This window comes from Leiobunum rupestre, chromosome 6 (assembly GCF_980474605.1).
Source record: "Leiobunum rupestre chromosome 6, qqLeiRupe1.1.hap1, whole genome shotgun sequence".
Classification (NCBI taxonomy): domain Eukaryota; kingdom Metazoa; phylum Arthropoda; class Arachnida; order Opiliones; family Sclerosomatidae; genus Leiobunum; species Leiobunum rupestre.
Window position 1 is genome coordinate 35,648,628 of NC_143389.1, and position 14,627 is coordinate 35,663,254.

At 36.3% G+C, this 14,627-nt stretch overlaps 1 protein-coding gene across 2 annotated transcripts in view; it reads right to left on the reverse strand.

Moving 5' to 3' along the window:
- The window catches only part of LOC149940764 (kin of IRRE-like protein 3), a 147,432-nt gene that overhangs the window by 15,142 nt on the left and 117,663 nt on the right, over nucleotides 1–14,627 (reverse strand). For both annotated transcript variants that reach the window (XM_090177291.1, XM_090177290.1), the window contains exon 3: nucleotides 764–974. In XM_090177291.1, coding sequence (XP_090033417.1) covers nucleotides 764–974 — 211 coding nt within the window. The remainder of the gene's footprint in view (nucleotides 1–763; nucleotides 975–14,627) is intronic.

Below are 14,627 nucleotides of genomic sequence, written 5' to 3' on the forward strand. Positions count from 1 at the left end.
GGTCGTGGCGGAAATCAATGAGGGCGATTTCTCTTTCATAGTCCGCCGGGACTCTCTTTCTCTCCGCGAGGAATGGGGCCCGGGGCCAGCGCGGCCACCTATACCTAGCCGCCGTGTTAGTTTGCGTTCGCTTCCACAGCGAGAAAGTTTTTTCCTCTCTTTGGAAAACGTGCTTACACTGCTAACAAAGCGTTCACGCCCAATTTTGGTCTCTTTTTCGAATGAACGGTTTTATTGATGGGTGGGAACGGGGGAGGGCGGGAAGCCGGTACAGTCGCCTTTCCAGCGCGACCGTCGATCGCGAGAGAAGTCTCAGTCTCTAGCGAGCCCATCTGACACTCCGGAGGATTTACTAAGCGGAATAAATAGGAAGTCTTTAGATTTTAAACAGGACTAGAATTTAAAGTCGTTTCTAAGGCGCTTTAAATCTCCTTTATTTTCTTCTCTTCGGATCCTCGGCGTCCTTGGAAGTACCACTGACTCCGGCTAGCATCTTTTAAAAGAAGAACCGAAAAACGGAAAAGATATAGTTCCCTGCCTCTAAGCGCCATCGATTATTCCGCTTCGATTTTACTCCCCCCCCCCCGTCTCTTTTTATCCAGCACGATGAAATAATTTGGGACGGCCGTTCAAAGGGGTTCCTCTATAGGTCCTTTTCTCTCCCCTCCCCGTTTTAGTTCTCCCTAATGAGTTAGAAGAGGGTATCAAAGAGGGGGTGGCAAGCCCGGGGTTAAACGGGGCGCGTTCCCTTTCTACTACTTACCGACGACATTCAGGTTAACGAAGAAGCTGATTTTGGGGTCCGAGCTGACTTGACACTCGTAGGTCCCGGAGTCGTGGATGTCGGCGTACTTAATCTTGAGTGCCCAGTCGTTGGTCGACGAGACGTGGACCGCCTCGAATCGGTCTTCGCTCGTGTACGTGTCCAGGCCCACTGTTAGGACGTGGAAGTCCTTCCTCCGGATCCAGGACACCTGCGTATACGGGTAATAATGGTATAATTAAATGGCTTGATTTTGTCCAAGGATACTTTTGACACTGTCGCGAATCGTGTTTAAAATGTACTTTTGACATGACTCAACTAGTCACAATTTCCTTCACACTTGGAAAACTAGTTCAGTCAAGTTAAGTCGACAAAGTATTCGGAAATGTTTTTAACGTAAATTAGTTTTGTTCAACTTTCAAAAAGTAAATAAGGCTAAATTTCTAAAAGATTGGAGCTGTTGTTTCAAATTTCCAACGAAACAAAACGGCGATCGCTACCCGGGGACACTAAAGCGAAGGCAATTACGCGTATATTTAAGAAGTTAAGCAGCTCCCGCTTGTGAACGGAAACGGCTAGGCTTAAGTAGCGTTTTGCACACGTTTCTGTCAAAGCATTCCGAAGTTACCTTTGAAACTTTCCTGAACCTCTCCCTATTTTTATACATTAAACAACAAACTAATGATTGAAGCAAGTTTTAATCTCGTAATATTTAAAGGAAAGCGCAATTAGGGGTCTTTAGTCACACCCAAGCGTATTATATTTGTCTAAAAAAGCGGCATTTCACTCCCGACCCTCCTATCCGAGCAATTACACCGACGAAGTACATTACAAAGGTTGGCCACCCCGCTTTTGAACGCGAACACGTAGACGTTACGTCAACTTTACTTGGTAGTGCGTGTATATTATTGCGAAGTTTACCCATAAGATCGCTTCAGAGTGTCGCTGAACTTCTCAATTTTGGTCATTAAGGAGAGCTAATAACGTTGTTCTACTTCCAAATATCTACCACGACAAAATATTCAAATTGCAATATTTTCTGTTAATAGTCGCAAACTATTTAATATGGTGGGTAAACTTATACACGGTGCCTCAATGTCTCGATCTTCAATAACAATGAAAGGTAAAAATTTATCAGATAATATTTATAAATAAAATTTAACATTTAGAATTTAGCGATAAAATTATGAATTTTTGAAAAAATAAAGTAAAAATTAATTAAATTTTATTCACCAAACAAAGAATATAAAGCCCCGGGAATGGAAAGTGTAGCTCCGTCTAGTGGAACGTTTGCGCCTCTCGTTTTTAAAGAGAGACTGGGTTGAGTTAACCGTTTCCGGTTACTCTGATTTGCTTTGCCGGAAGTTTCTAGCTCGGCCAAAACACGCGGCCAAAAATATCAATCCTTCCATTCCTGGGGCTTTATATTCTTTGGACCAAAGGTGTCAACGCAATGTCGGATTCAAACAAACGGAGATCCCGCGCTAGGGGGATCTTTGGAGCTGAAGGATGGAGGGCAAGGCCCCACCTCTATATGACCAGGAGACTGAGGCCCTACGCGACAGCGCACTTAGCACATAAGTAAATACAACACTGTATCATCACTTAAAACCAAAATCTACCATTTGTTAATTTTAATTTAAATATAAGCGCCCAGAGATAGGCCAAGATGTCGGCCATGGCTCAAAGGGAGGGCGTGATAGAGAGAAAGTTGACGTCACGCGAAGACGGTGACTCCGGCGAGGTAATCTCCTGTCGGCAAGATCAATATTGCGACGAATGAAATGAAATTTCGCGGCGCCTGAGCCTCTGTTAATCTCGCTGGTTTAGAACTCAATCGTTAGCTTCCGCGAATATTTTTGCCAGAACAGTGGCGTCGGCCGCGGTCTTATTGACGCCTATCTAGAAATTTGCATAAATCCTTATACGCCGGGATTATCGGCAAGGACAAAAGCGACCCGGAGATGCGCTCTTATAATTAAACCGCGATTACCTCGTTGCGCCGCCAAAGGCGGGGAGAAGGTCCATCCAACCGCGTTCGTGTATCGCGTATTCCTCCTTTCTTAACGCTGTCAGGTAGGTACCTCGACTCTAATCCCAACAAATTTGCCTCTTGCTTTTGTACGATTGCCGCGGGTCGAATCACACCCCCAACCTATATACGGCGCAATCAAAATGCCTGGATTAAGTCTTTCCCTTTCTAAGTGAAGGGTTTTTCGGTCATAAATTTTATTGGCACAGTTACCAGCGGCAAATTGGGGCTTAGAACCCTGATCCTACCGTCTCCTTCTAGCTCTCTCTCTCTCTCTCTTATTCTGAAATGCAAATTTTTTAATCTGGTTTTAATTACGGTAACGCGCGAGGAGATAAAATGTTTCCAGTCTCTCATATCATTTTGTACCGCTGGACAAGCTCCAAATAAATTGAAGGGCTTTTTTTAATCGGGTTATCTCTTTCAAAAGCCGGCCCACTCGTAGAGGCGTAATTTTCAATAATAAACTAATTACTTTCCTAGAACTCGTTGGTTTTTTAACGATTAGCTAGAAAGCTTAAATACCCGCAGTTCGTCCTAACGTTCACAGTTTCCAACGCTTATAGTCTCCTGAAATAGAACTGCAAATATTCGATAATATGATTACAAAGGTATGGAAAGGGAGATGCTACCTGAAATTCAGGCTAAATTTTTCAATTGATTTTGTGGCCCGTTAAAATTTAACTACCCCCTTCACTAGGGACTAACAGCCCAAAAATGGACAGATTTATAATATCCAAATATAATATCCAAATATTTCTAATATTTCTATTGTAATTCTGTATTTTCCCCGATATTTCCGAGAACTCTCAACATTTCTGATATTCGCACAACTTCTTAATAGCGATATTTATCAATATTTCTGATATTTATCAATATTTCTGATATTTATCAATATTTCTGATATTTATCGATATTTCTGATATTTATCGATATTTCTGATATTTATCGATATTTCTGATATTTATCAATATTTCTGATATTTATCAATATTTCTGATATTTATCAATATTTCTGATATTTATCAATATTTCTGATATTTATCAATATTTCTGATATTTATCAATATTTCTGATATTTATCGATATTTCTGATATTTATCAATATTTCTGATATTTATCAATATTTCTGATATTTATCGATATTTCTGATATTTATCGATATTTCTGATATTTATCGATATTTCTGATATTTATCGATATTTCTGATATTTATCGATATTTCTGATATTTATCGATATTTCTGATATTTATCGATATTTCTGATATTTATCGATATTTCTGATATTTATCGATATTTCTGATATTTATCAATATTTCTGATATTTATCGATATTTCTGATATTTATCAATATTTCTGATATTTATCAATATTTCTGATATTTATCAATATTTCTGATATTTATCGATATTTCTGATATTTATCGATATTTCTGATATTTATCGATATTTCTGATATTTATCGATATTTCTGATATTTATCGATATTTCTGATATTTATCGATATTTCTGATATTTATCGATATTTCTGATATTTATCAATATTTCTGATATTTATCAATATTTCTGATATTTATCAATATTTCTGATATTTATCAATATTTCTGATATTTATCAATATTTCTGATATTTATCAATATTTCTGATATTTATCAATATTTCTGATATTTATCAATATTTCTAATATTTATCAATATTTCTGATATTTATCAATATTTCTGATATTTATCAATATTTCTAATATTTATCAATATTTCTGATATTTATCAATATTTCTAATATTTATCAATATTTCTGATATTTATCAATATTTCTGATATCTCCTATATTTATCAATATTTTTGATATTTCATATATTTAATATATTTATCGATATTTATCGATATTTATCAATATTTCTGATATTTATCAATATTTCTGATATTTATCAATATTTCTGATATTTATCAATATTTCTGATATTTATCAATATTTCTGATATTTATCAATATTTCTGATATTTATCAATATTTCTAATATTTATCAATATTTCTGATATTTACCAATATTTCTAATATTTATCAATATTTCTGATATTTATCAATATTTCTAATATTTATCAATATTTCTGATATTTATCAATATTTCTAATATTTATCAATATTTCTGATATTTATCAATATTTCTAATATTTATCAATATTTCTGATATCTCCTATATTTATCAATATTTTTGATATTTCATATATTTAATATATTTACCGATATTTATCGATATTTATCAATATTTTTGATATTTCATATATTTACCGATATTTATCGATATTTATCAATATTTTTGATATTTCATATATTTCCAATATTTTTCAAAATTTCCGGAGATATCGTGAAAAAATTATTTCGATTTATCTCTGATTGTAGTCTAGATATCTTATTTGTCTACCCCATCGTATCTCCACTCTCCCCTGCCTGAGCGTCCGCGGGAAGCAGCGAAACGTAGCCGAATATAATTTATATTAAGTGACTCCTATACAGAAACTATTATTTTTTAAGCATATCGTGCTGGTCTTGTTAATCCGAAAATTCAATCCACTAATAGCCATAACACTGGCCGGTATAGGGGAAAATATATATTTAAACACTCTTCTTCTTTTTAGGTTCAATTTCCCCTTTCAGTTCTTTACCTTTAATATCTCTAGAATCTTTGAAGTATATACACTCGAAATAACCCACATTAATTCCCTTTTTTTTGCCCAAAATGTTATAAATTCCAAAAGACACATTAACTCGTTATAGTCTAAATCGAGAGCTATGGCCTCCCTACACGCACGCCCAAAGAGAGGATAAAAAAAACCTAAATATTATTAAGAATTCTAGACGAAAATGACTGACCGTATCGCTAGCGCAGTGAGAAAATATGGTATCTACAAATCGATGTTTCTTACTAAAAGATTTGGGAAATCACAATTTTTTTGATTTTAACCAATATTTGGGTGTAAACTTTAATTGATGGCTGGTAATTTTCATATTACTCAAGAATCTCTACAATATTACTTCATTTTCTAATAATAAAACGTTAACTATTAATTATAATGTGTTTTTAATGCGATCTTTTTAATTTATTTATAAATCAAAACGTCACCTAAGATTTCTAGTGATTTATCACATTGTTTTTTGTTATTTATAAATAAAATTTTATCTGAATTTTCCGTAATTGCAGTCCGATTTGTGACAAGACCCTCGAAAAAATGTATTAACTTAGTGATTGATTGTTTTGTCACTGAAAAAAAATGAAAAAATAAGTTTTTATCAACAGAAACATTGAGTATTTAAACATGTTATGCCAATAATTTTATTGGATTATAAAAAAATACCACGATTAATTAAGTAGTTAGCTTAGCGAATTTATTTAGTTAATTCGTGATTTATGTAACTTTTAAATGATTGTTTTGATAGTTTTAATAATTCAATCCCATAAATTTCTGAATACTGGCAAAAATCGAGTTACGATATTTCAGAATTCAGATAGAGGAGAGCCGTTCTTTCTCCATTTAGAGTATTTCTCGTCGCTAACTTCCATTTGCTATTTCCTTTATATACCATCCTATATATACACACACTCTTAGAGGGCTGTTAAAGGACCTCATTTAGACATAAATTCAAAGCCCCCGCGACCCTCCCTCCGCGAGTGAAATTCATTTTTCTCGATTTGCGGCCGGATCGAAAGGTGAGGCGCGGATGGCGAGACCTCTAGTGGCAACGAATGGAAGCTCCGATAAATTGAGTGAAGCCTCCGCGCCACCTAGCGAGCCCCCGGGCCTCGCGAGAAAAATAAGATGTAAATAAATAGCGATATTAATGGGTTTCTAAGACCCCATCACAGTCGGTAGCAGCAGGTGCCTTCTACTAATGCCTCTCATTCATTATACGCCCACGGATGACCCCCCACCACGTCCGCCATTTTCGTCCCGGGTCAAATTTGTACATCGATTTTTAGAGGAATTTTTTTATTTTTCATAAAGATAAATTTGTAGTGCCCACGTTAACGGAGGTTTCTTCAACGCTTTAATTTATTCTGACAAAATTTCGCTTCAAACTCTCGGGGATATCTTGACACGGAGCAGGGGGGAAAGTTTGCTTATTTTTTCTATGTTAACTTATATTTTTATACTCATGGTTGGGGGGGATTAAGGGTGTATGTAATTAATATTCATTGTCAAATCCGGCTGCTACGTCTGGCTTTTTTTTAACCCGCGAAATATCTTTTTTTTGGCGATTTTTATTTCAGCTTGCATATTTGTATTATTTTTTTAATTTTATCCCTGTTATTTTTAAAATATGGTTTTATAAAATTAATTAAGTATTTGCGTGTTTTAAGACTAGAATAATAGTTTATTTTTTCCATTGGGTTGAATGCTGATGGCGTCTTTACCGTGGGTATCTGTGTACCGCGTGTGGAACACTTTTACAGGGGTCGATAATTTTAATATCCCTACTTTTAAAATAAATAAATTTAAATATATATAATTTTCAACAACTATTTTAACCATTATGTGCTTTCAGAACACTATTTTAAAAGAAATGTTCTAAATGTTTTCTAAAAGTTTTAAAAATTAAGTTTAAATTTTAAGATAGACATAATTAACCTATTATTTGGGTAATTAGATTTCAGAACGTTATGGTGTACCTCGGTTGATTAAAAGGTATTTGGTACGAAAAAATAAATACTTAATTGAGAGCTATACAGGGTGTCTAAAATTGATCTGACACTTTTTCTCGAATAGTATTTAATCTAGAATTAAAAACTTTTCAGGATATACTTATTAGTTATGTTTCGCTAAATCTGATGATTCTACCTATGCATCAGTGGACCAATCATTCAAACTGTACTTTTTTATTAACGCATTTTTAAATTATTAAAAGTAAAACACTTTAATTAATACATTTCAAATTATTACAATTAACTAAATTTAACATAAAGGTTAAAATATTTTTGGTCCATCGTTCGTTATAATAAAAGATTTAGTTTTAAAAATATAGAAGATTTACACATGGAGTAAATCTTCTATATTTTTAAACAAAATCTTTTATTAAATTTAACTTAGTTATTGCTAGTCAAAATTTCGTTAGATTGAGATTCTACCCTGAACACTAAACGCGTATTTAGTCGAGGAGATAGTTACTCTCCAAAATATTTTTACACAAACTTATACGTGAATTCCAGTGATTCCCAATGAATTCTAATTTTTGGTTGATTACCGTATTTTTTCCACTGAATACTTATATTTGATTTCCTACATCTTTTACCGGCAAATTGAACTTATTATTGGTGAATTTTCTTTAAATTCCAGTTATTACCCTTTTTAAGGAATTCATTTCTTGATTTCTCTAAAGTAAGTTACGAAGAACATTTCATGAATGTCCATGATTGCGTAGTTAATGACGTGACTGTTCTGCTGATTTGCATCTCCCCCTCGAGCCTTCAAAACGATCTAAAAATTCTCATTTGCAGCTCACCTCGAGTCCTCAAATTACTTGATCATTAATCATGCGCGATTAAAAATGAATTCTACTAAATATCATGTGATTACTGTTAATATTTTGAGAATACACATGAATACGTGTGATTTCTTCCAAAAAAATTGACTAGTTGATTACAAGTGATTATCAGAGATTCCGGAAATCAGGCAATCAATTTCCGTGGTGCTGTACACCCGATTACTCGAGTGACTACCCCGTCGTATTAAGTTTCTCATTAGTACGTAATTGGGTCAAACGCAATTCAGTTGTTAATGTCGCTGGAAAATGCGACGGCTGCCAATATCAATATTGTTCCCCAGAGGAAAGACACGCGTTTCTCCGTATGTTAAAAACGTCATTTAAATTCTTTGTTGTCGAATTACCGGGCTATGACGGAAAACCGGAGCGAATCAAAGCATTTTTATTATTTCAGCTCGCTGCAGCAGCAACGGCGCTTCGTCTTCCTCTCGTGTTTGTTTATCAAAGATTTGTATTCCTAGCTCGCGCAACCGGGCCAATCCATTTCACTCCAATTGAAAATGTTTCAACTGTTTACATTTCTTTTCTTCACTTTATGTATGTTTTTCTTATCTCGCTCGCGCGTTCCCTTTCATCGTAGAGCTGTCTTCCATTTTTTTTTATTATTTGTTGGGATTTTCCATTCTTATTTCTTCTTTGATCCGGCCGCGTGTACTACCGAACTCGGGGGGAAAAAGCGTAAAGCGATCACATTGGACGGAAAATTAGTCACGATACGTTTATCTATTGGATTACGGGGAAACGATTTTCCGTTCGACGCGATTCCGTCATATTTTCCGTCGAGTGCGAAAGGCGGCTTTTAGGATTTTTTTTTGGAGTTTCGTGAAAAATGTTTCGGCTCTCGGAGTTGGCGCGGGACATAGATCCTCGTCGTATGTATATTGGACGGCCCGTTGATGGCAGTGGTGATAGGGAGGGGGCGACCGCCTTTTGACTGCCCCCCATTCGGTGATCGTCTCGTCGCGATAAGGAAGCCGGAAATTGCGTGCTTTGATTCGACGGAAGGAAAAGCAAATAGAAAATAAAAAACACGCAGTTCCCGAATAAATGCGTTTTAGAACGTCGCTTCTGCCAATACAACTATACAAATACTACCTGTATAGTTCGTATACGATGGACTTTCGACAGCCATTTTCGTTTTACCTTTTTGGTATTTTTGTTTCGACGGGTCCTTAAGGCGGAATTGGAATACGAAATGAGCCGCGATTTCTTATTTTGGCTCGACTGGCCGGATTCTCAGCTCGGCGAGAGCCTACTAATGGACATTGGGAATAAGCAGGAAACTATATAGGTATACACTTGGAATGTCTAAGGAAGATTTTTACGACCGTGATGAAGCTCGTAGAAACGGGCTTGTCTTAAAGCGGGAAAACTCACGAGAAAAACTCTGGCGCCTCGCTACCCTCATTCGACGAAAACTCGTCATCAAGCCTAGTCATGGTTATTATATTATTAGCTTACCTGATTATCTCTTTTATAACCATACAAATACCTGAAATTAGGTATCACTACATTTCTTTCGTGAAGAACATAATAATTACTTCAAAATATTTAGTACGATAACAAATTGAGGTTATGACGTCAATTTACGGCTTTTAAAATTCATTTTGAGCGTGAAAATACCTCTACATGTTATGGTCAAAAAAGCACGCAAAGAAGGCTGTGTGCCCAAGACCTGTAGTGTCACGCGCAAAAACGTCATTTCAAAATCCGTCAATTGACGTTTTTAAATCCATTGTTTTATAAGCCTATTTTGCGCGGGCAGATCGCCTATTTGTTACCATGACGACGCATTCTTTTCGCGTCAAACCTCGAGCCAATGAATTAGAAATGTCGCGTTAAGCTTTTTTTCCACTGGCGCGGGCAACGACGCGTTTCTCAGCTTTGAAAGAAAATAACATTATGACGCGCGCTAGTGGAAAACAAGCTTTACGTCTTACGTAGTTAAGCCCCGCCTTTTTCTCGACGCGCTTTCATATCATCGTCCCAATGGAACCTTATAGACATTCCAAGTGTATACCTCTATAGTTTCCTGGAATAAGGTATTAACATACGTAATATAAATACACGTAAGTATGCCGTTTTTTCCTGAATGAAACCTGGTTCACGGGATATGTCGTAAATTACGGCAGTTCCAACTCCGTGACGAAAAACGCGTCATCTACTTTATTGAAGGGAAATTGAAATTTTAATTATTCGCAATTTTCTGGCGTCGACAATCTTTTAAATAGCGCAAGGATTAAAAAAATTTCATTTAGGTCTCATTGAATTTTTTAAATGTAAATGTTACATATGATATTATTTATTAAATTGGCCGGGGCTCTATAGGGGAAAAAGTCCCGCCATCTATATAACCGATTATAAAGAATAAAACAAGCGAAATTTTAATTAAAAAAATCAAAACGACTTAAATAGAAAATATTGTGGAATATAATAATAATATAATTATATTATACAGGATGCTTCAAAAGGTTATGCAGAAAGTTTAAGGAGTTGTTGGGGGTGAGTTGAGAAGTATGCCTGTTTTTTCCCCATTTTCCTACGATGAGTGAAAAGAGCGCCAGGCTGCTTCAAAATGTGGCCTGCTAGCCCCTGGAAGTAGGCTCCAACAAGCGCAAAACCAAGCACCAGGGAAACGCGAACATTAAGGTTTGGGTTCGTGGGATAGGTAAAAAAGGACTTTGTAAACAAATCGAGGTAACCCGCGTAAAAAAGGTAACTTAACAGTATTTAAAGTCCCTGCTGCTTGGTTTTGCGCTTGTTGCAGCCAACTCCCAGGGGCTAGTAGGCCACACTTTGAAGCTCTCTGGCGCTCTTTTAACTCATCGTAGGAAAATTTAAAAAAAAAAGAAAAAACAGGCATACTTCTTAGCTCCTTAAATTTTTTGCATAACCTTTTGAAACACCCTGTATTATAATAATATTGGTTCAATCTTTCCAATTCTATGATTAGTTTTATATCCATTGCGAATGAAAGGTGTTTTTCCGACCACACGTGGGTGGAATTTCTATTAACTGAAAGCTAGCTTCGTATACGATCTAAGCTATTTATTTAAAACCAGACTTTTGAAAAAAAAAACCTTTAAGAAGTAGAAAAAAATGTATTTAATTATGTGGAAGATATTCTCTGCCTTCATGAGAAGGGAGAAAACCTGAGGTCGTGACGTCTACCGAGGGGCGTGACTTTTCTTCCAGAAATCATGAGCCGAACAAAATGCATACCACCCATTCGTTGTTTACGTGAATAAATGTTTGGTAGAACGACCAAGGCGGCAAGGCCAGAGTACAAGGGATATGCATCCAAAAAAGATGTCACGGACATTTAAATACACAATACCCCGATGTATTCATATATTTTAAATTTGAAAAAAATTTCAATCATGCCAAGAGAAATTTTATCGAAAAATTAATTCTTCGAGTAACTTCGTTTTGGAAATAAGGTAGCGAAACGCAAACACCTTAATTTAAATTAATTTTTAGACAAAACGAATTTTTTGAGTTACCAGGTTTTGGAAATAAGGCATCGAAACGCGAAACACCTTAATTTAAATTAATTTTTAGGTAAAACAAATTTTTTGAGTTAAGAGGTTTTGGAAATAAGGTAGCGAAACATGACCCCCTTAATTTAAATTAAGTTTTAGACAAAGCTATTTTCTCGAGTTACCTGGCTTTGGAAATAAGATAATTTTTTTTTCAAAAATAAGAAAGACTTTATTGGTGTATATGGCAGCAAAGGCCTTCACACCGTGTGCATCATACAGAATCACAAATGTTTTTGTAGTTAGATGGCGCCTGTATCAATTGGTACGAAATTCAAATATCACAGTAGTGCGTACGCGGGTTGTGGGGTCCCGAAAATTGGCCAGAAATCTCACTTAAACTTAAAATTTCTTAATGCGACCGGAAATGTAGTTGAGAAATGATCAATACTAACTAAAAATGTAATCTTCAACCAAGTCGGTCTTAATTTAAATAAATTATGTACATTTAAAGTCGGATATCGCCAAAAAGCTCTAAAATGGGAAATTCTCAACTTGTGGGCCCCGATCAACCAACTTGTTATCCCCCGATCTCCAAAATGTTTCGTATTGTTTTTAAAGTATTGTTTCTCCTTTTTGCGTTTTAATTTAATTTCAATTAATTTGATGACTCATTAATAAATAAAGCGAATATCCATAATGCATTTCGCGAAATCGGGTTTAATCGCTGCTAACAATTCTTTCTCTACTGGTTCACTTGATTCTGTTGGCTATGGGCGAGCGAAAAAAATATTTTAATATTCGTCTCGTACGGTGAAGTGCCACTTTTATCCGGATACAAGCGAGGGTGTAGCTTCCCCGGAGATTTCTCGGTCTTTTAAATTTCGAACGGACGCGTGCGAATAAACATTGTTTGCAGAAATTAATAACCAAGGCTTTCCCTTCTAAGTTCCATATCAGTTTCATTTTTTTTAGCGTCCTAACAATTCAGCTTCTTAAGCGACTATACGTTCCGTAAAACTTCGCGACATACGCTAGAGCACCTAGCACCGCCGAATCAGCCTATTGTCTAGCTTGAGACTCTTTACGTTTCGTAGTTGCCAGGGTTACAGCGCTTTAATATTCCGATCACCGAAAATCCGGTGGCGGAAAGTAGTAAACAAAAGCTCGCGTTTTAGGCGTGTACGTATCGCACGCCGCTCGGGTTATCTCCCTGAAATGAAAAAAAATCAAGGTGCGTATGAAGGTGAAATCTTTGCTATGTGCCACCCGTCGTGAGTTACGTGCACAGCTCGCGCTTTGCCATTATTCATCGTCCATTTATGTTGCGGCAGAAAAGCGACGCATACTGAACCTTGTTGCTGGATATTCATTTTATCAGTTGTAACGCGTTGTACAGGGTGCCGCCTTGGACGAATAATATTTATTCGTCCAAGGTGCCGCTTGCTCCTTGGATCGTACCGCGCGAAGAGATAACCCTGATGAGCTGCTCTGTGGTGGCTTGTCCTGGTTGAATGTCCGACATAATAATAATCAGCTACGCTAATACCCAAGGCACCACCTTAGGCCTAAGTCATCAAGGGACTTTTGAAGCCATTAATTCAGGTGGCCGAGTTACATTGCGTAGGAGGGTGGTGGCAAGCCCTGCATGCCACGTGAACGAACCAACAGCTCCCTACACTCACTATTACCGTTAACCTTAACAAGTTTTTATGGAAGAGGAAACCGAAGAGCTCGGGGGAAAACCCCTTAAACAAGTGGGGAGAGAACTTGCAAACTCAACGCGGAAGGAGTTGTTCCGAGTTTTCACCAAGTGCCACACGCTCGGATCGAACCCGGCTCCTCTTGCTGCGAGGCTAAAGTGCTAACCACTCCGCCACCCCACTTAGGAGGGAATACATCTACGCAAACGAACTTTACAAATCGGACGACTGCGTGGCGAATTTGTTGGGTTTGGGAGCGGGTAGTGTGAAATGGCAAGACTTGCTTGTGACGAAAAGAATTTTGGGCCGTTTGGAGGGCGTGAACACACAAAGGTTGCCTACTTAGTGCCAAATGATAACTCATTTGTAAATGGCCTTAGTCTAAATTAGTCTGGTTTTCTACAAATATTGTAATTAGTCGTGTTTTCTACAAATATTCAAATTAGTCTTGTTTTCTACAAATATTGTATAATTAGTCTAGTTTTCTACAAATATTGTAATTAGTCTAGTTTTTATTTTTGAAATTTTGGTCTTCTATTATTGTTTATATTTCATTTTTTGCCAAAATTATTTAAAAAAATGTTTTGACGATTTCAAATTTTTGTCACTCGTGAAAGCTTTTAAATGGTTTCGCCCCTGATTTAAAAGGGATTTGTTTATAACAAAGAGTAAATAAATATTCATTAATTCATAGTAAGTTTGAGGGATTTCGGTATTCGGTACGAACTAAGGGGGCAAAGACGCCTATGTTACCGTTCGAGCGAAGTTACAATACATCAGCGTATTCCGAGGGGCTAACCACGTCCAGTAATCGGTGTACACCCTAACTGTAATGATTACGTAATCTTCTGTAATCTTTTGTACTCATTCGTAATCCCGTATTAATTTGTAATATTCGTACTCATCTGTAATCACCCGTAATCATTATGAAATCACGCGTACTCACCTGTAATCACGTGTAATCATTTGTAATAGCGCGTAATCAACTGTAATCACGCGTATTCAATGGAATTCTCCGTACTCAATTACTCATATGTAACAATTTTAAAGTTTTGGTGTGCCTGTGTACACATCGTAATCATTCTGTACTCATAGTAATAATTCTGTACTCATC